This window comes from Chamaea fasciata, unplaced genomic scaffold, assembly GCF_029207755.1.
Source record: "Chamaea fasciata isolate MVZ Bird 193981 ecotype frontalis unplaced genomic scaffold, bChaFas1.0.hap1 SCAF_9, whole genome shotgun sequence".
NCBI lineage: Eukaryota > Metazoa > Chordata > Aves > Passeriformes > Sylviidae > Chamaea > Chamaea fasciata.
This window is the reverse complement of record NW_027094094.1, coordinates 34681912-34702030: the sequence shown is the minus strand read 5'-3', so window position 1 is coordinate 34702030 and position 20119 is coordinate 34681912. Positions and strand designations below refer to the sequence as shown.

General features: G+C 42.0%; 1 protein-coding gene across 2 annotated transcripts; it reads right to left on the bottom strand.

Annotated features, from left to right (window-relative positions):
- Positions 1–1475: 1475 nt before the first annotated feature.
- SUPV3L1 (Suv3 like RNA helicase) lies at positions 1476–18740 on the bottom strand. Of its 2 annotated transcripts, XM_066191873.1 has the most exons (15): positions 18511–18740; positions 14163–14240; positions 13781–13888; positions 12121–12235; positions 11395–11563; positions 10081–10192; positions 9706–9783; positions 8560–8651; positions 7976–8156; positions 7455–7548; positions 6571–6790; positions 6118–6198; positions 4435–4611; positions 2722–2870; positions 1476–2356 (listed from the first exon to the last, which is right to left on the bottom strand). In XM_066191873.1, the coding sequence occupies exons 3-15, from the start codon at positions 13842–13844 to the stop codon at positions 1861–1863; spliced, it is 2028 nt and encodes a 675-aa protein (XP_066047970.1). In that variant the 5' UTR covers positions 13845–13888; positions 14163–14240; positions 18511–18740; the 3' UTR covers positions 1476–1860. The 2 variants fall into 2 exon arrangements, with proteins under 2 accessions (XP_066047970.1, XP_066047971.1); XM_066191874.1 differs by lacking the exons at positions 12121–12235; positions 13781–13888; positions 14163–14240; positions 18511–18740 and having other exon boundaries at positions 1494–2356; positions 11406–11518.
- Positions 18741–20119: the final 1379 nt, after the last annotated feature.

The following is a 20119-nucleotide window of genomic DNA, read 5'->3' as shown; positions in this document are numbered from 1 at the left end:
TAAAGTCAGCCTGGAAACGCCTGAATAAACTTCAGAGCTTCTAAAACAGTTACTATGGAGTCACTATGGAAACAAGCAGCCAGTTAAGCAAAGTGCTAATCTCAGCAAAATACAAAATAGAATGCTTATAGTCATTTAGCTTCTTTATTGCAAGGCTTGGTGCTGAAACACAAGGCTAGCTTATATCCTCAAGTCGCAGACACTCTTTCCTTGCTCAAAAATATACACTAGTACTCAGCTTACTGTATGATCAAAGGATAAATTCAATCTAACAGAAGCAAAGCACATCAGTGTGGGTCTTCTGCCAACCTCACACACGCTGGGCAGAGAAAACAAGCGTTGTCCGTGGTGGACAGCCAAGGTGGTTTCAAACAGTGGTCTGCAGATCCACCCTGGATCTGGGGGAAGTGCATTCCCAGGGGTAAGTGGGACAATGCAGGTGGTCAAAATGTGCCTGCAGGCTTGAGCAACTACCGCTTCCCTTCCAGTGAGTGCCAAGGAACAAGGAGGCACCTGATAGCCCTCCACCACACAGGCTGTGTGATAGCAGCAAAGGCCAACACGTTTGTAAGGGTTAATGCACACTTGCAGTCTGTGCAAGCGGTGGCCTTCAGCAGTACTCTGGAAAGCAAAGCTGAACTACTCATCTGCAAAACAGAAAATCCACAACACTCATGTGGCCATTGCCACACACAGAGCTGCTTGGTTTTTTCTTGGGGGAGGAAAACAAAGACGTGGCTTTGCAGGGCAAGGACCTAAAACTTTCTCTTCCCACTAGTACTGTACTGAAACCAGCAGGAGATCATGTGGACTAGAAACATTTACGCACTGCTTGCCTTTTAGTAAACAATGAGGACAGAGTATGTGAACTACACTGAAAACAGCTGTAAAAACATTTTTTCAAACTGCTGCAGATTTCCCTCTGAACAGCAGCATAAAGGATTGATACTAGGAGAAAGAAAAGGGGATTCAGAGCAAACTTTCAGCCTGCAGAGAAACACAGTTGATCACTTCAGAAAGTGAGGTATCTGATCGTGAAACTCAACCTGGATCCTAAAGGTTTCCCAACATTAACACAAGCAGGACCTGTGGACCTGTACACAGCCAACCCCAGATACACAGCCAGCGTAGCATTGTGCTCCTCAGGGAGCCCAGCAACATGTACAAGTGCTAAACCCCATTTCTGTAAACACAGCAGTTTCAGCATCTGATTCTTTCCACTCTCCAGTACTCATACTGGGAGCTCAAAAGCACACCTTAAAGCTGCTCGCACGAAAACCAAATCGCACAGCATCATAATTAACCATCAGATTACAGAACTGAAGCTCACTCCAAAATTCTTGTGGCCAGAATTCCATCACTCCCGACACATTACCACAAATGCTTTTCACCTCCTTCCACGTTTTCACAGGACACAATGGTTAGAGGCACATGATTCCTTATCGCCATTCTGAGCCGATTTTGTTCCACGCAGTTCATTACGTGTTTGCAGTCTGTTAAACTCTGCCCTTTGGGAAGGGGTGGAATGAGTAGCTAATTCATTGCTAGTGAAATATCTGACATTTATTGATGATGAGAAGATATCTTGCAAGAAGACACCAAGTTCAAATTTTCACATAGCAGCAGATCATACATTTATGCTGAACACCATGATTGAAAGAGTGTACAGCTGAGTGGTAAAAACAAACTTATGGCCTCTGAGCTTTTAAGAGTCCATCTCTCTGAGTGCTTCACATTACTGGTCATGGGAGAAGGAAAAACATCAAGGAGCTGCAGCAATGTAAACATGAAATGCCAAAGAAGTTATTAAAATAGTATTTTATTGTATGAATAAAAACTAAACAGAATTAGGACATGGTTCTATTTTCTCTTTTTCCTCGTTTCCTTTGAACTATGCTGATCATCTCTTTTTGAACCCAAGCCGTATCTACCATTCCTGTGCTGATCCTGCCACTCACTCTCCAGCTGTCTCAGCATTTCCTGTGTCAGAAGTCCCTCCCGCACCAATCTGTTGGCAAGAGATCCACGTCCGTAGCTTTTCAGATCCTCCTGCCTGCTCCCGAGCCGAGAGGGTCTCAAGTTCTTTGCTCTTCTCAGTGCTGCAGCCTCCACTGCAATGGACAGTGCCTCCGTGGAGGCTGCACCGTGACGGTCTGAAACCACCCTGGCATCCTTCTGAGTCGCTGAGAGAGGAAAGTCTTCTGACACAACTTCAGCTGTGCCAGGAGCAGCTGCAGCCTGGGATGCTCGGATCAGCTTCGTGATGTTGCAGACACCAATTTGTATAATGTCGTCTAGTTTTTTCTGGATATCCCTTACAAGGACAGCGTCAGGGAACATATCCATGAAGCGGTAACTGAAGAGAGCCAAAAGAACACACAATCAAACCTTCTCAATGGGACAAAAATGGGATATATACTAAGTAAAAAGAATATTTATTGCATGTTGCTTGGGAAAGGTAACAGTATTTTAATTTGCATTTCAGCTGCTCCAGCCCAGGATCACCTTGTTTCTAACCTTCCTCTTTCTGTCAGTCATAAACTTCTGTCTGCAGAACTCACTCCCTCAATATTGCATTCGTCAAGATCCTCTAAAAGGCCAAAGGAGCCCATCCTGCACCATGTACATATGGGCTTGAAGACACTGCACTTTTAGGATTGTAAATCATAAATAATAGGAGAAAAAACTAAAAAAAAAGGTTTTCAAGCACAAAGACGATACCTTAACCACAGATAGAGGTCAAAAACATCATGCACAGCTTCAAGGTGTACAAGTTCCTTGATGTTTTTCGGAGCAGCCAAGGGCCACTTGGTGTGCCTGCAGAGCCAGTCAAACGTCAGAGGCTCGTTTCTACTGAACTGTCGTGCAAACTGAAAAACAAGCAGATTCAGTCAAATCCTCAGTTCGTCAGGAAAGAAATCCCCAAAGAGTTAAATTCCCCGGAGTCTGTATACATAGAATACTCCATAAAAATACCTGCTTTGTTTTACACAACCCAAATGCCACACATTCTTTTACTTAATTACTCAACACAGGAGTCACCTCTCCTTTCCAGGGCCTCATTAACACAATTTGTTCACGGGCCATGCACAGAGTTAAGCAACAAAAGCACAGAGCTATCCAGAAAAGCGTAACACTGAAGGCATTTGATTTCATCTAGCAAAGCAGATGGACTTTGTGTCTTTTTTAATCCTCCTCCTCCTATTCAGTTAATTATCTTGTTTTGGGCTTGCCAGGGTTTAGAATATGAAATGTATTTCCTGGTTTAGGAAACACACTACCCACAAACCAAACAGATTAATCTGCACTAGAAATCTGCTCTTCTGAAACCCAGACACATCAGCTCTTCAACTAACAGAAAAACAAGTCAAGTGAGATTTAAATCTAAAATTTTCAAAGAGTACTTATGCTTTGGAAGAACTGCTTCCTATCTGGCTGACACTCAAGTGGGTTTTCTTGGCCAGGGAAGGGGGATTAAATTCACACAAGCATTCACAACAGCCTACGTCCCTCTAACACCACATTATGCCCCTCTGCACCTTCACTACTTGGACTCCAAAAGCTCAGCATTTTCCTGATGAGGCACTTGTTTCAACTCTTTAATCAAGCACTCATTCTTTTAAAGACCATTAGCCATTTTTGAAAAGCAGTGTTCTAATATTTGTGACATGAGGGCACCACATCAGTTTCATTTTTATGCTATTTCATTTTAAAAGTTTGATGCAGTCTTCAAAAAGGGAACAATGGCAATACCATCTAACAAAGCAATAGTCCCAAGTGACATCATTATTAAAGCTGAAAAACTGAAAAATCAGCTGACTACAAATTCCTCAAAATAATCACTCCAGGGGCACAGGAAAAACGAATTCATCCAGGCCTGAAAAGTAAAGTGACATAATTCTGAGAGCAACTTAACAGCTCTGTGTTTTCTGAAGTTTAAATTCTATGTAACTGTAATACAGCATCAGCAATCACCCTTAATGCCACATTCTCTTCTTTTGTTGACAAGCTAAGAGCTCGAAGGAGCAGCAACTTGGTTTTTAATGACTGCTTTTAGAAACACTGTAGTGCAAAGCTTAACAATACACAAGTGAGTAGGGAACACAGCTCTTATCTCTCCCAGTTCAGAGTGAGCATACATAGAAAAGCAGTAGGATTTTCAGAGGCAAACAGCAGGGAAGCTATCCAAACTTTAATTGACATCATGAGAACTAGGTCTCAGAACTCTGGTCAATAAAAATAGTGAAGAATTCAATACATGTCCAGATATCTTACATCTCTTATTCTACCTGTGAGCACTTTATGAAGGCTCTCAAATGATCTGAAGGCAAAGCCCACAATAAATATAGCAGCTAGATATCATCCCAGTGCACCAAAACCCTCTTGGTCCAATAGAAACACCGTATTTTTTGAGGGGAAAAAAAAATAGCTGACCTTCAACAAAGTGGTACACACAAAAGGCTCTTTTCTGTTCAAGGGTGCAGTGCAGAAGACGTATCGTGATCGCAGATTTAGTGGAATGTGCTGAATCATATCTGCTAGAAATTTAAAGTCATCAATATTGCAGACAAAGTACATCCCATCGACCTGTGAGAGGCTCACAAAAATATCCTGTGAAAATAAAACCAAATGTAAGAATGCTATTACAGGAGAGGGTTGTTAAACTTTGTCTTACCAAACCAAAAAATTATTTAGAGTTTGAAAGACTAGTTATACTGAAAGAATAATTAAAAACCATCAAATTTGACCACAGTTAATAAAAATGTGGGTAGGGGAGTTTCCACTGCTCTTTTAGCAGAATTTGCATTAAATTCTCCAACGCAGGATCAGAGGAGGAGACGTAACACACTACACCTTATTCAAACACTTTCAGTCAGTTTCCCAATTCACTAAGTTTTGGAAGGGTACATTTTAGTTACAAAGAACACCATCACAGGAACCAGTTACCACTATGTTTAGAAATTTCTCCAGGTTTGTCACTTAGCATGACCCAAAAAGCTAACTTTACACCATACAATTCAATAATTGAGGTATTTTTAGCTCAATGTCAGGATCAGATCTATTTTAGGAAGAAAGAAAACACAAGCTAAATACAGTAATCCAATAGAGGAGTTCAAAGAAAACATGAGACGCACTCAAGGTTTGGAGAAACGGAAGATGCAGTGCACTCTGTAGGGGGAATTTTACGGGCCCCCAAAATTATTTCTGTAATGTAAATCTTTGAAAGATTTTTTTAAAGAACATCTTTAAAGAAAAGCTGAGCTTTTTAATTAAATATGTGACTGAATATTTAAGAGATCAAAAACAACACAAGGTTTTTATCTTAATACCACTATGCTAGCCCAGAAATTGCTAATTTAAAAATTTTAAGGATGTGTTGTTACCGTACCAAGCTAAGTCTTCCAGGAGGTCTCCAGGTATAATCTTTTATTTCGAAGTTAGAAATATACATTTTGCTACATAACAGCAGATCAAGCAGGAACAATAATGCACTTTAAAACCATGAAAGCTGCCAAGGATTTCTCAGTTTACTTAAAGCTGTGACAACTTTTTTCAATACAGTATTGGAATCTTAATTTCTACTTTATAATGTTTAAGTACATCCAAGAGGAACTAGTATCTGTCTAAAGAAGAGCTCAAATCGATCCCACAAAAACAGTTTTCAAAAAGTTACAAACACATGCTTTACCACAAAATCCACAGAAACAGGAAAAAAAAATCAGATAGCTTTCAGATATGTGAAAATCTGACATGACAAGTTTCCCAGGAATTTTCAAATAATTTATCTAATTTTAGATCTGTAATCTTCAGCCTCAGACTGAAATGTCTGCATTTAAAATTCAGAAAAGCTGGAATGAAAAAGCTGCTGCACAGTTTAAACACATGTAAAAATGACTGACACGTTTCAACAGCTTTCAGGTTTATAGTAGCATAGAAAAGTTAAACATCCTAAACCTATATGCAGTCACTTGTGTGGTGGAGAGAAGAATCCAATCAATTAAAAAAACACACATGAGGCTGTCTGTCAGGTCTCCCAAGGGCAGGTTTGTACAAAGTACAAAGCTATTAGTGATACTTCATTTTTAAAGCAGAAGCTAATATTTTGATCATTCTTACAATTAAGTTGGATAGAGTGGCATCAGGAAGATGATAAGCAAACATTTCTATCTGCTCAGGAGTAGGATGTAGGCCAGCTGCCTAAATGGAAAGAAAAAAACCCCTCTGTTAATTCTCAATATTGTTTTAAAGTTAACGCAACAAAAACAACATACTGAAAGACAAAATGGAAGAAACCAAAGCACCCTGCAGACTCCAGTTTATTTAGCACACATAGCTGAAACTTGAGAATTTCTGTGCTTGAGCTTTAAATTCTTAAAAGAGCTGATTCAACAAAAAAAAAGCAACACTGCAAGTCTCCAAATGGGACATACATCCAAAGTCATTCTGGCACAACACAACCCATTTTTATTACTAAATTGCAAACAGACAGAAGGAAAAATAATTTGGGATCAGAATATCATAAGCCAGTCCCAGAGTACATCTGTATAAGCTGGGTGCTGAGGTTCTCACCTTGACAGAGGGCACAGCCTCGCTCAGAATTTCCTTCAGCTGCGCGAGGTCATCGCGATGCATTGTAGTGACTTCTCCCTCTTTGAAGGAGGAGCCGAAACGCCCGGCCCTGCCTGCAATCTGCAGAGCCTGGGAGGTGGTAATGGAGTCTATTTCCTTCTCTCCCTTCTCATTGACAGTTGGCTTTACTATGGAGTTAAAAATTATTCTTCTTATACACCTGAAACATTTAAACGAAAACAAAGGCAAATCCTTTTTTGCGAATTCCTTCCAATACGAAGAATTAAAGCTTTTGCTTTTTTTATTTGCTTTTTTCTCCTCTATAAATTAGGGTATCACAGATACTACTTACGGACACAGCATATTCTAAAGGGCAGGAGAAGCCTACTGGCTAGTTGCAGGAGAATCACTATCCCCGCACACATCACTCACACCCTAATCACCTCCCAGTCCATTCACCACCACCTGCCTCAGTAGTTTGCAGCAATGTGACTGCATGTCCTTCACTAAGGAAATACATCTGACGCTGGCCTGAACTCGCTCTCTATTTCAGAAATGCAAGAGAATGACAACTCTGACAACCTAGAACATTTGACTCCAGTTGATCCAGTAGGCCCTGCCAGCCACGGCCAGATATCACACCGAATTGTGTGAATAGGCCAAGGGAGTCATTTAATTCTTGGAATCAGTTTTAAAATTAGAGCTTAGCTCTACCTAACCAAATTAATTGCTACTTCAAAATTGAAATGTATGTACTGTGTTATCTAGACACAGAAGATATTTAGATGAGTTAGTCAGACTAGGGAGATAAAAAGCAAGGAAATTCTTGTGGCCATCAAACCCGACGGAAAATAGAAGTACCAAAACCTGCTGCAAGTACTTACAAATTGAGCCCCATTCCAATTGCATCTGTAGCAACTAAAATTTTGCACGGATCATCAGGATCATTGAATTTCTTTGCCTGTTCAAGCTTTGTTCCTAAAACAGAATGACAGAACACGTCACATAGCAAACTTCACACAAAATAAAGGCAATGCCTCACTGAGTCCAAAATCATTATAACAGGCTGAGGAAAAAAAAAAAAATTGGTATTTGATTGGTATTTGGCCGCAGATGGGGGGAAGGGCAGGAGGGATTTAAATCATTCCCAGAGTTGTGGACAGACCTCGTTTAATTATAGCTATCTGTGAAGATCAAAATTAAGTACATAATAAAGGTCTAATCCCAAGATTAAAACACCAGTCAACGAAAGCTGATTACTTTCTCTAGATATACAGAGAAGGAAAACTAGGAAACTTGCACTGCTTTATTTTAAAATAAAGAAAGCAGTACAAGGGGGTTTTCTCCTAAGAAAAGTAGCAAGAAACAGAGCACTTCCTAAACAATAAAAGCAAAAGTGCTTTACCTGGTGGCAGACTGCCATATATGACAGCACATTCTAATCCTCTGGCTTCGATCTGTCGGCTGACAGAGTAAATGTCGTTCTTACTGAAACAGACAATGCAGTCCCCAGGACGAAGGTTATCTAAGGACTCTAAGGCATAATCCAGCACAGTCAGAGGAGTCAGTCTCTTGTAGTTTCGGACCTAGAATTAAAGGTGTCAAAGATGGCATCTTTTGGAACCCAAATTCCATCATACCGAGACTAACTATCAACACATCCTGTAAAGTCAGCAAACTCGAAAGCACCATGCCCTCCTGGAAGATCAGAACTGTAAATAAACATAAACAGCTGTACCAGCTGCAGCATCCCCTGAAGGGAACCCATCAAACCACTTATCTTCTTTCAGAAAAACAGTATCACTATTTAAAAAGGGAAAGAAAGAACTTTGCAACATCTTTGCTTTACAGAAACTGACAAACATTTTAACAAGACATCCTGCAGGACAACTTTGAGCAGGGATACCCCCAGAAAGACCCTACAATTTTCCCCTTTTTTACAGCAAAGAGAATCTGATGTTCTGTTCATAGCTTCTCAGAATTACTTACTTCAATTTCCTCTCCTGTAGTGTACATGAGCTCTGTCACCAAGTCAATAGCAGCAGGTTCTCCACAAACGTGGATTTCTTCTGCACAGAGGCCTGAACAAGGTCCAGTGAAATAAAAAGCAAAATGTTACTTGTTTATATACAACAGTAGCTTTGGGTGGTTCTTAAGGGAACAAAAAATTGTATTTTGGTTGCTAAACACAATGAAGACCGTATTTCACCTCCTTCAAGGACCCAAACCTCCACCTAAAGCCTCTTCCAAAATTCACTATTTCCCTAGAGTGGCTCTTGATCTCTTAGCAGCAGGTGATATTGACAAATTCTTAGTGTGATAATCAGAGCAGCCAATACCTCACTGCACCCTCTTGGCCAAAACAAGAGGTACCCTCAGCCACTGAACAAATGGAGCAAAGCTTTGAGTATGTTTTATTTACTACTCATGTTTTACTAACCCCTAAACCATAGCAGAACTGAGGAGTTTTGTTTTCTGCATGAATTCACCTCTAATTCAGCCAGAACAGGAAAGGGAAAAACAGGAAGTAAAGGAACTGTGACAAATCTGCTGAACTCAGAATCAAAAGCAAGAAAAGGAAGGGTCAAGAGGGAATCAGATTCCAAACTTCTGTTCCAAATACAAGGAAAATGTTTCAAAAACTCCTCTAGAAAAATTCTAAAATTATCAAAATAAGCATTCTTCTAAGAACATAAAAGATTAATGCAGCTCTGTAAATGAGCCATTTGAAATTAACACTATAAAATATTTAGTTACCATTATTTAGCAAAATGTCTACAAAGGTAGTCTCTTGAAAACTGGTGCTTTAATTGAACAGAAAAGCATACTTCTTGGAAACACTCAATGTAAAAGGACAGCACAAAGCAGTAAAGACTCCCCATTATCCAAGGAAGGAAAAATAAAAGAGGCACCTGAATAAAATCTTAAAAACCTATTCATTAAGTAAAACATGACAGGTAGCATGCAGACAAATCCTTTGAGGCAGAGTATCTCTCTAACTTGCTGTGAGAAGACATGAAGAAGAAATACTTTTGTTTTGCATCCCATATTATAACCACTAATGACTACACTGACTGCTAACCTTCAATTTCATGTGCCATTAAGCCAATTCATTGCCAACACAAATAAGCTTACCTAGAAGGGCTCTTGTCCAAGCCCAGCCTCTGGCAGGATCTCTGATCATCTGAATTTCATCAATCACAGCAACTTCATCTTAAAACAAAAAAAGAAAAATATGATGCACCAAGGAAGAGCATCTAGAACAGCAGTACAAGACACAAAGGCACTGAGGGAACTCACAGGTTTCCTAAAAAAGGCTGCTCAAACAAAGCTAATATTCTTATCACCAAAAAGCTACTCCGAGATGATCCAGGATTCTTGAACTGCCCTATCATAGTTCAGGAATTGTTCAAATAAGAGTGAAAAAGAAGAGCTCGGCTACTTTTAAGTCCAAGCAATAACACACACAAGGATACCACAGATGGGACAGCAACAATTATGTGTACTTACAAGGTGTATTAGTGCTGCACATTTCAATGGTACAAGCAACGTGGGGAGCCTGTCTGGCATCTTCACTGGCAAACACACGCTCTTCTCCTGTCACCAGGTCACATGGCACATTCTGAAGGCATGCAGAAATCTCAGGTTAAGCTTCTTAAACATAAAAGAATCCCCTTTCCAAAGAGGCCAAGAACAGTTTCTTACAGTAGTTTCTAGGACAGTGTAACAGAAGCTATCCAGGAAATAACTACTCAGCCTTGAGAGACTTGTGCCTTGTGTTTAAGTCCTATCAGAGCGGAGGCTTAATGAAGAGGTGGTATCTGTAATTAGACATCTTCCCCTACTCCTGCAGGAGGTTACATCTTCCCCTGAGCGTTTCAGAGCTGCCACATCTGCCCCAAAAGAACTGTTAGAAGAATACAAGGGGCTCATAAAGCAGGGCCCAGCAGCAAGGGAGCATTGCAAGTTCCAGCCCGCTCCAGCTCCTTTGGCAATTGCCCTGCTGCCTTGTACTGGCACAGCAAGAGCTCAGAGGATCAGTAAGATGAGGATCAGCTGTGAAAGACAGCTGAGGCCACCACCCTGCCCCAATCTTCCTGATGTGTTGCTCAGACTGACAACAGGAGTTACAAATTCTACATCAAAAAAAGAGAAATCACAACATCACTACTGTACACACACACTGTGCTATGTTAACATGTGATATGTGGTTGTAGTGCTTCAGAACTGGTCTGGTTCTCTGCAGCTGGAAACACACTGGTGAGGAGCCTCCAAAAATATGCCAGAAGCAATATAAAACACTAATGAGAATTTCCTCTAGGGCCTCAATATACAGCACTGCTCTTCAATTCAACACATCTGAATCTGCAGAATTTTTCAAGGACAGTGAAGTGAAGTATATTTCTACATTGAAGCAGAAGGTTGAGGGGAGTTAAGCAAGGGTAATATTTTTGTGTACAAGCTATAATAAAGGTCATGGGCAAAAGAGGGCATGGTCCCTATGCTGAAAAACCTAACAGTAGAACCTGGATAACCCAGGGAGCAACAAATTCCAGAAGAACAGAGGCAGGTTACAGGGATGATTGCAGAGCACGTGCTCTGGGGACAGCATTGTTCCACTTGGGGAAATGATGTTGAATTCTGCGCCTAAAGCAGGAATGCACAACTGATTTTACATGAGCTGACACCACTGCAAAGCAAAGGGCTTTGCACTGCACTGCTCAAGCACAGGGCCCAGCTGGGGCCACTACAGGACTTTACAGATATGCATTCATGAGACTGTTCCAGTACTAAGGATGTTGGTAAGTAATATGACATACTGACAGCATCATTACTCTTTTGGAAGATCTCATGAGCCAGAAGTTTTAGTGGACCACAGTATATTCCAGATTTGGCTGACAAAAATCTCTGGATAGCATGATAAGTTTTTCCACTGTTTGTAGGACCGGCATGGAATATTATCTTTCTCTGAATAGCCCTGGCATCTGGATACCTAAATCAAAGACAAAATAAAGCAGATCTGTTGAACAGTTACCTGGATACTGATTGAGGAGAAACTGGAAATTAGCTTAAGCATTTATTTACTAATAATTTTAATGTGAGTTTAAGCAGGAATATCAAGTTCTCAGAGACAGTATAAAGAGGTTACTGTATCTTACGCGTTGATCTCCTAAGTCATGCAATGCTTTCAAAGATCCAGAGAGAAATTCACACATTGTGTTCAAAATAATTCTCGTTATTGCTGCAATTCTCTCTCCTTGAGCTTATCAATATTTTAATGTTTTGATGTGCTATCTCCCAAACACATTGTCAGAAAACATCTTCCTGGAAAAGCCACACCAACTCAGCGACTTTCATAGCTGATATAATCTTATTTTCTTTTTAATTCGTTGTGACATAGCTTTAAAAAATACAAGAGTTCCTGACACAAATTTTTGTAAAAACAGAGAAAATAACTGAAAATGCAGCATAATTACATATAAGTCCACAGAGTACGAAATTCTATGACACTAAGAAAAGAAAACAATGCAGTCACTTCACCACACTGACCAGTTGGGTGGCAGCCTCAGATCGCTGATCTTGCGCAGATCATCCATGCAGTCCAGCATTGGAAAGATCTGCTTTGCATGCCTCAGGAAAAATGGAAATAGATCATCCACGTGACCTAGAAGAACAAATCCTTTTCAGAAACTTTGTGTGCTTGTCTGAGCATCCACCTTCATAATAAACTTTGAAAAAAAATTTTCTACTACTTCCACCCCGCACTTACGTAATCCTTTCAACTTCTGGCTCTCTATGAAGTTCAACAATTATCTCAGTGGCAGAAAGGGAAACTAAAGAAAGGGAAACTAACACAAGTACATGGACTCATTTAGCAATGGAATACGAGCACAAGAATATGAAAAAAATGCATCTCGTTTCAGTATATTCACTCTGCTCAGCCTACTGGCCTACAGAAACTTCTAAGTAAAAATGAGAAACTGGAAAAGCTGGAGAAGAGGGAGAGGACAAGGGAGAGATTTTAAAGTGCTTTTATGAACAAACATAGAAAAACAGATTTGCAGCATCTTTAAGCTACTGAGGCTTAGGATGCTGGTTCCAATTTCTAAGTTTCCAATCCCTAGGAGAGAAAATACAAATACTAAAATCAACTCAGAAGAAAAATCCAGGTTCATTCTTCTGAACGTCTGCAGAGTAGACGTGTGGGCCTTAAAGGTCTCATTTCAGGTCATACTCCTACTGTCCAGCTCTCATAGAATTTCAAAGAACAATCTTGATATAAAAAACTGTTATTATCAAATATACACACACAAAAAGAAAAAGCAGTGGTCTGGAGTTTGTTGGAGAGTTTTTGTTTTGTTGGGGAGGGGAGACGTTCTATTTTGGGGGAGGTTAAATTGAGAATTATTATTCAATGACTAAAAATGATTGTTGAAATTTTTTTTAAACTATATATTTAATGATCAGCTTTGGACAAGCAAAACTCAGATTAAAAAAATTTCAGTATTTCTCTACATGAGTTATAAGGCATAATGCTCATATATAACCAAATAGGAAGTGGAAACAAGAAAATCCTGTGGAACATTTTATGCACAAGAAATATAATGAGACAATTTCCTAAGATGGCCAACATTTAAAATCTACACATTTACATTTTAAGACAAAATGAACAACCACTGCAACCTTTAAAATCCCATCATTAGAACACACACTGTACAGCTCAAACCCTGGAGAAAGCTGATCCTGCTATTCCCAGCTGGCATCATCTCTCAGTTGAATGCTGTTAATCACAACACAGGATGCACTAAGCAGGCAAGCACACCACTGAGTGCCACAGGGAAACAGAGCACTGTCACTAAGCTGCCCCTAAAGCCACCAGCCAGGAGAAAGCTCTGCAAGTGCCCCCTAGTGACTACTGGATTTTCAAGAGAGGGACAAATAGAACAGCACTGTTTTCCATTTCAGCCCTGAACAGACACTGTAAAACAACAGGCTGCTTCCTGCTAACACCTCCACATCTTTCATTTTCACTTCAGAAGATTTAAGAACTGAACATTCCCTAGGATGAACACAAATGTTTCTGATAGGGAAGCAGGGATTTTTAATCTCTCTGACAGCATAGTAGGGGTCCACAGGTATGTACATAAGTATACAGGGCAAAAACAAGTAAAAACGCACATTTTATTTTACAAGCATTCCAGATACTTGCCTGCATCACAGCATATATCATTGAGAATAATATGCAAATCAGCACTCACAGAACTGGATTCCATGATATACTTCCTAAAGCTTATAAATGCTTGGTGAAAGAGGCGAGCTGCAAAAAAAAACCAACAACAACAAAAGGAACAGAATTAATGTGGCCAGGATGAGAAACAACTATTTGTAAACCCCCAATAAAACACTGAAGCAGTTCATTAAAAACCTATACCTTAATATAAGCTATAAAAGTAAATATAAAGGTTATTTGAACTAAGTGACAGAGACAACGTAAAGAAGCAGTGTTGTGATAAAAAGATCACATCTAATATCACATTTGAATTAAAACGAATTTCACATTAAAATATTATAAACTTAAAACATCTTCTTACCATCTAGTCCATTTTCTGCTCCTAGTCTTTGAATTTCTTTTCTTTTGTAGAACTTGTTTAAGTTTTTCAGAACTTCACCTGTAGAAAAAGAATAACTTTTTCAGCTTCCTCAAAATTAAATCACATTCTCCTGGTCCAAAGATCCTGGCTTGTACTCTCCCTATGCTGGCGAGAGGGAATCTTTCCATGCTGAACAGACTCAAAGGAACACTCCCTAAATCAAATACAATCAGTGAGTGAGACTGGGACTCTCGTGGAAAAGGAAAACCTTCAACTGCAACAGAGTAAGAACTGCCTTGAAGATGGTGCCAGCCATCTCCCCTGGTACTTGATATGAAATCATAAAGATGGAAACATGCAGCTAACAAGTCATGGAACAAACTAATTAATGTTTTGGGGTGGGGTTTTGTTTGCTTTTTATCAGCACTGCTTTTTATCAGTCAGGAGGTTTTAATATGAAAAGCAAATCTGCTTGAACTGCTTGGTGACAGCTTTTAATCAACATCCTGAGGTACGTCCTTCCCTCCATCCTGCTTCCAAGACAGACTCTTCAGAAAGATCAGGTAAACCAGACACAGTATTCTTTCTTTTCTCAGGCTAAATAAAAGGAAGGAAGAACCAAAAACAGTTTCTTCATATATATTACAAATTACTGAGCTTTCTTTGAATAAAATCTTACAAACTTATTCATAAACTCTTTCCCTCCCCTAAAAGGCAAGTTCAGTGTTGCAACAAAATTGCATTTACTCAAGTTCATGCTGATTTTAGTTCATTAAATTTAGTTAGTTAGATGACAGTGCAAAAAGATGTGTCCCCTTTCCATGGACGACAGATCAGAAATTCACAAAAAAATCTAGCAAATTTCATGAATACCTATTCATGAGTTTACATCATTCTTAAAACTCAAGTCCATGAACCCTGCATTATAAAATGCTGGGAGTGATAAACGTAGCACACCCCGGATGGCAGCACAAGTCACTTGACACAACACTGTCAAGCTCTGCTCTCCGCGACTCACTCTGTAACTGTCTGACATGACGTGGAAAGCTTCCCACGAGATCAACCTTAAATCACTGAAAGACAGCCTCTCTACCAGAGACAGTCCACTTGGCACAATGAAAATCACCAGCTGACAAGAATAGGGCAGATTTAAATGCACATCCCATACCTCGTGCACAGCTACAGGAGTCTCTTAATGGATTAGCTCAGGTTCTGAAATGTTCCCAAAGGCAACAAAGAAGCGAGGGCAGCAGCAGGATTACGTTTCCTAGGAAAGCATCCACACTCCTGTGTAAGGGCCCCGAAATCAAGGACAGACTGGAAAACAGCAGCATAAGCAACCACAGGCCCAATGCTCTTCAGAGGTTCCCTATGAAGCTCTAGCAATGAACACAACAGCAGCCACACAGGGAAATTCACAGCCCGCTGGCCTTCCTACAAGACTGAAAGGTCAATGCCAAAACATGCTTCTATCCAAGGCAACATGACATTGGGACCGTGCCGCCCTACAACCAAGGTCACGATCCTTCCTCAGCACAAACACTTGTCCCAACAATATGGAAAATCTAAACAAAACAAAGCTGGCACTGCAGCCCATGCGAGCTTATTCAACTGCACATACACACGGGACGGCTGTGTCCTGTCTCAATCACCACCCTTTCCACTACTCACACCTGTTTTGAGATTTCCCCTTATTTACCATGCTATCACTCTAGAACTGTGTTTAAGCTCTTACTCCTCAATTGCTCTGACTCCTCAGCAGCATTTTTAAGGTTCTCTGCAAAAAGACAGCCCAACTGCAGTAAAGTTCAGAAACTATACAGTTAGTCTCCAACGTATCAGATTCATTTAAATGTTTCAACCTTGCTTGCAGGAAGAGTTTCAAGACATTTCCCTGTAGCTCTGATCACAACAATCCACTGCAGTCAGGCTGTGTGCTATCACTGGGGCATGTTAAGAAGTTTTTACAAAACTGGCTTTACAAAAATAAGCTCCAAAACTATAATCACTCTCACTCCAGCAAGTAACAAGCTAAAAAGATGATTCACACAGGAATTACTAACAAAGTTTCTTCACAAGGTGTAACCAGAAAGCTCATAAATATACATCTTTCTTTACTGAATCTAGTTCAGTACCTGGCAGCAGAATCTGACAAAGTATCTTAATTTAAAATATAAAAAAAAAAAGATGCATAATACTGCGTGTGGTTAGAACCCGAAGGGGGAAGCGGAGGAAGACTATTTATTTCAGTTTTTTAAAAATGGCTACATGTTAAGGAAGGTCTTGCCCAGTCTTCTCTAACACTATTGAGTTTCAAAATACCAATACTTTTAAAATACGTTATTGTCTTTTCAAAATATTGTTGACAGCAACAAAGAGAGCACTAGAGGGCAATCCAGATGAGCACCACACAGGTCACCTGGCTGCTATTCCTTGACAGTCTCACATGGGAGAACATCAGGCTGTCTGAAGCAGTTAATGTTCACCGTGCAAGCACACGATTTCAGCCAATCTGCTCTTTCTCAACAAGTCAGCAAAGACCAAACAGAATCTATCCTTATTTTCCCAGAGCGTTTTAGCTGTAGTTTTGAAAAAATCCAACAAAACTGCTCCTCTAATAACTGAGACAACAGGCAATGTGCAAGTAAGAAGCCATCATTCATCTTTATTGGCACCTGAGGAATGCACTACTCCTATAAAAGACGAGTCTTATGACACTGATTTTTGCATTACAGCTGTTCAGTATTCTTCATCCTGACTTTTTTTTTTTAGTTTTCAAGGCCAGATATTCTTTTCTCTACAGTTGTGAACAATTAAGATCATTTGCCCACGCTCCTATACCCTGGAGTTAAGACAAATAATACATCATCAGAACACTTAATTAGGAGAAGGTATGAAAAACATTTTTGTTCACACCCTTAATGCTTTCAGGTCAGCAAACATCAAAAGAATTGAGAACTTGTCTCTTATTTACCAAATCTTTAAAGATCATGGCGTCATAAGAACACGGAACTGTCTGGGTTGGAAGTGACCTTAAAGACCATCTCACTCCTTGGGCAGGGACACTTTTCACTACCTCACGCTGCTCCAAACCACAACCAACCTGGCCTTGGACACTTCCAGGGATGGGGCAGCCACAGCTTTTCTGAGCAACCTGTGCCGCTGCCTCACTAACCTCACAGGGAAGAATTTTTCCTAACACCCAATCTAAACCTACCCTCTGTCCGTTTGAAGCCATCACCTACTTTTGATCTAGGCACATTCACACACAGACAATCTCTTCGTTCTGTAACACCAATATCTGAGGGAAGTTCAGTTCAGATTAAGCCTTTTAAGCTCAGATACAGTTACAGTTTTGGAGCTCACAAGATTGCAGTTTGGCTGCGGGACCCGGCCCAAGCCGAGCGCCTTTACCCCGACCGAGCCAAAGCAAAGAAGGGAGGAAGCAATCCAGCAGAGCCTTCCCTCCACACGGGGCACGCCGACTGGCCCTAGTCAATCAGAATATTCTGAGCCGGAAGACACCCACACGGATCATGCCCTGCACAGCACAGCCCCACGAATCCCGTCACATGCAGGTGTCATCTCACCCAACAGCCTTTATCCCACTGCACCGTCACGGGCACAATTAGCTACCCTGGCCAGACAACCTGCAGGGAAGGAGCCCCTGCTCCTAAGGGGGAGGGTCTTTCTGACCCCAGGAAAGGACCCGAGAGCAGCAGGGGCCAGTTCCCTCAGCCCTCAGGAGGCTCATAAAGTCAATTAAGCTGGAAAAAAGACCTCTACGACCATCGAGTCCAACCCATGACCGAACAACACCTTGTGCACCGGAGCAGAGCCCTGAGCGCCACATGCAACCTGTCCTTAAACACCTCCAGAGATAGTGACTCCACCACCTCGCTGAGCAGCCCCTTCCAATGTTTAATCACTTGTCCTGTGAAGAAATTCCTCCCAATGTCCAACCTAAACCTCCCCTGGCTCAGCTTGAGGCCGTTTCCTCGTGTCCCGCTGCTGTTCCCTAGCAGCAGAGCCCGACCTCCATCTGTGGCTGAGATGCTGTGACAACAGAGAGCTGCAGAGAACGAGAAGGTGTTCCCTGAGCCCCCAGTCCTCCTCCGGCCCGAGCCCCATCAGCTCCCCATCAGATTTTGGCTCCAGCCCCTCCCCCGGCTCCGCTGTCCTTCTCCGGACTCGCTCGAGCTCCTTAACGTCCTTCCCGAACTGAGCGGCCCAGACAGAACCGCACACAGCGCTCGGGGTGCGGCGCCGGCGGGCAGAGGGCGGGCGAGGCCTCACGGGGCTGCCCGAGGGCCGCCCCCCGTCCCCTCACGCTCCCGTCCGCACTCACCCTTGTTGAGGGGCCGCGTGAGCTCGGCGCCCACGTCTTCTTCGGCCGCGGCGCCGAGGCCGGGCTTCAGCGGCACGGGCACGAAGAGCGAGGTGTCGGGGGCGCGGGAGGCGCCGCCGTCCCCGGAGGAGGCCGACGACGAGGACGGCGCTGAGGACGCCACGGGGCGCGCGCGGGGAGCAGCGACGCCGCCATGTCGGAGCGCGAGCCCCGCGCGCGCCGGGAGCCGCCGCAGCAGCGGCCACGCGCAGCGACTCATCCGCGGACAAGGGCGGCGGCGCGCGGCCAACGCGTCATCGCCCCGCGCCCGCCCCGCCCGCCCGCGCGTGCGCGGCGCCGCCCCCGCCGCGTGCCCTCAGGGAGGGCAGCGCCCCTCACACACAGACGAGCCGGGTTTAGTGAGAATACAGCTGGTTTAATAATTCAAATAGCAGCTTAGGATGTTTTCCCCCTCCCCCCGCTCGTTATACATGGTTGCACAATCTGAGGCTGGTTAAGTACAATCAAGTTTTCCAAAATCATCGTTCCCAGGTTTACGACATGCAAGTGACCGTGAAAATATTTGGCTTTTTTTTAAACTTTATTCTTTTAAGTTTCTGAACAGGCACTTACATGAGGGAGTTGGATTTGCTCTCAGCCGAAGGTATCCGCGTTAGGAGTATCCTAGCATAAAGTACACAGAGTCTTTGCTTTATCAAAGTGCCGCAGTAATAAAACAGTTCTTACAGAAATGTAATTCGATTATTTACTTACTCAGAAAGTAAGGTTACCAATGACACTTGCACCGGAGTTGAGAAGCCTTGGTTTAAAGGCCAAGGGAACTACAAGTGCAAGTTGCCTTCCTCACAGCAGGCTTTGATTTGTGCCCGAGCCGCAGGTCTGGTAACAGACCCCACACTCGATGGTGAACAGATGAACACTAACTCCTTTCAGCTACTTCTTCAAACACTAAATGCCGATGAGATGATGATAAAGACAAACAATCTGCCGTGCCAGACAAGCTTCTAAGTTTTAAGGCTTGCCTGGCTTCAAATACCTTTGCAGACGACCACAAAAAGCTTGTTTGCCCTTTAACAGGCCCAGAAGGATGTCCCTTGAGGACATTTTGCCTCTCCTATCAGGACAGTTACAGAGACTGACTCTGAAGACAGTGGAATCATGAAGCCAGGAGGAAACACAGTTTCACATATTTGCAAAAAAAAAAATAAAAATCGATGTTACCAGCATTTACTTCACCAATAAGATAGCTATGTTCAAATACTTTACCTGCTCACCACCTGAAGGTGAACTCTTGACATCCCTACAGTCACTAATTACTGGGTAACGAGCCCCCAAAAGTTAGGAGCGACTCGTGAAAGGCTTAGAGAAGTTTGACAGAAAACTGGGGGGGAGAGGGCGAAGATGCTCCCCAATATTCTTTGTTCCTGACAGATGCAAAGCCTCTTAGAACCGCAGGTGAGGTGTCTGAAGGCTCCAACCATAGTGCGTGTACATGCAGCTCCAGTTAAACCCTGTCTAACGTAGTCATTAGGAGATTTTAGGACAAATGCACCATAAACCTTGATTTTTAGTGTGATTTAGTCAATTGTGTCTTAATGCACTTTCAAAA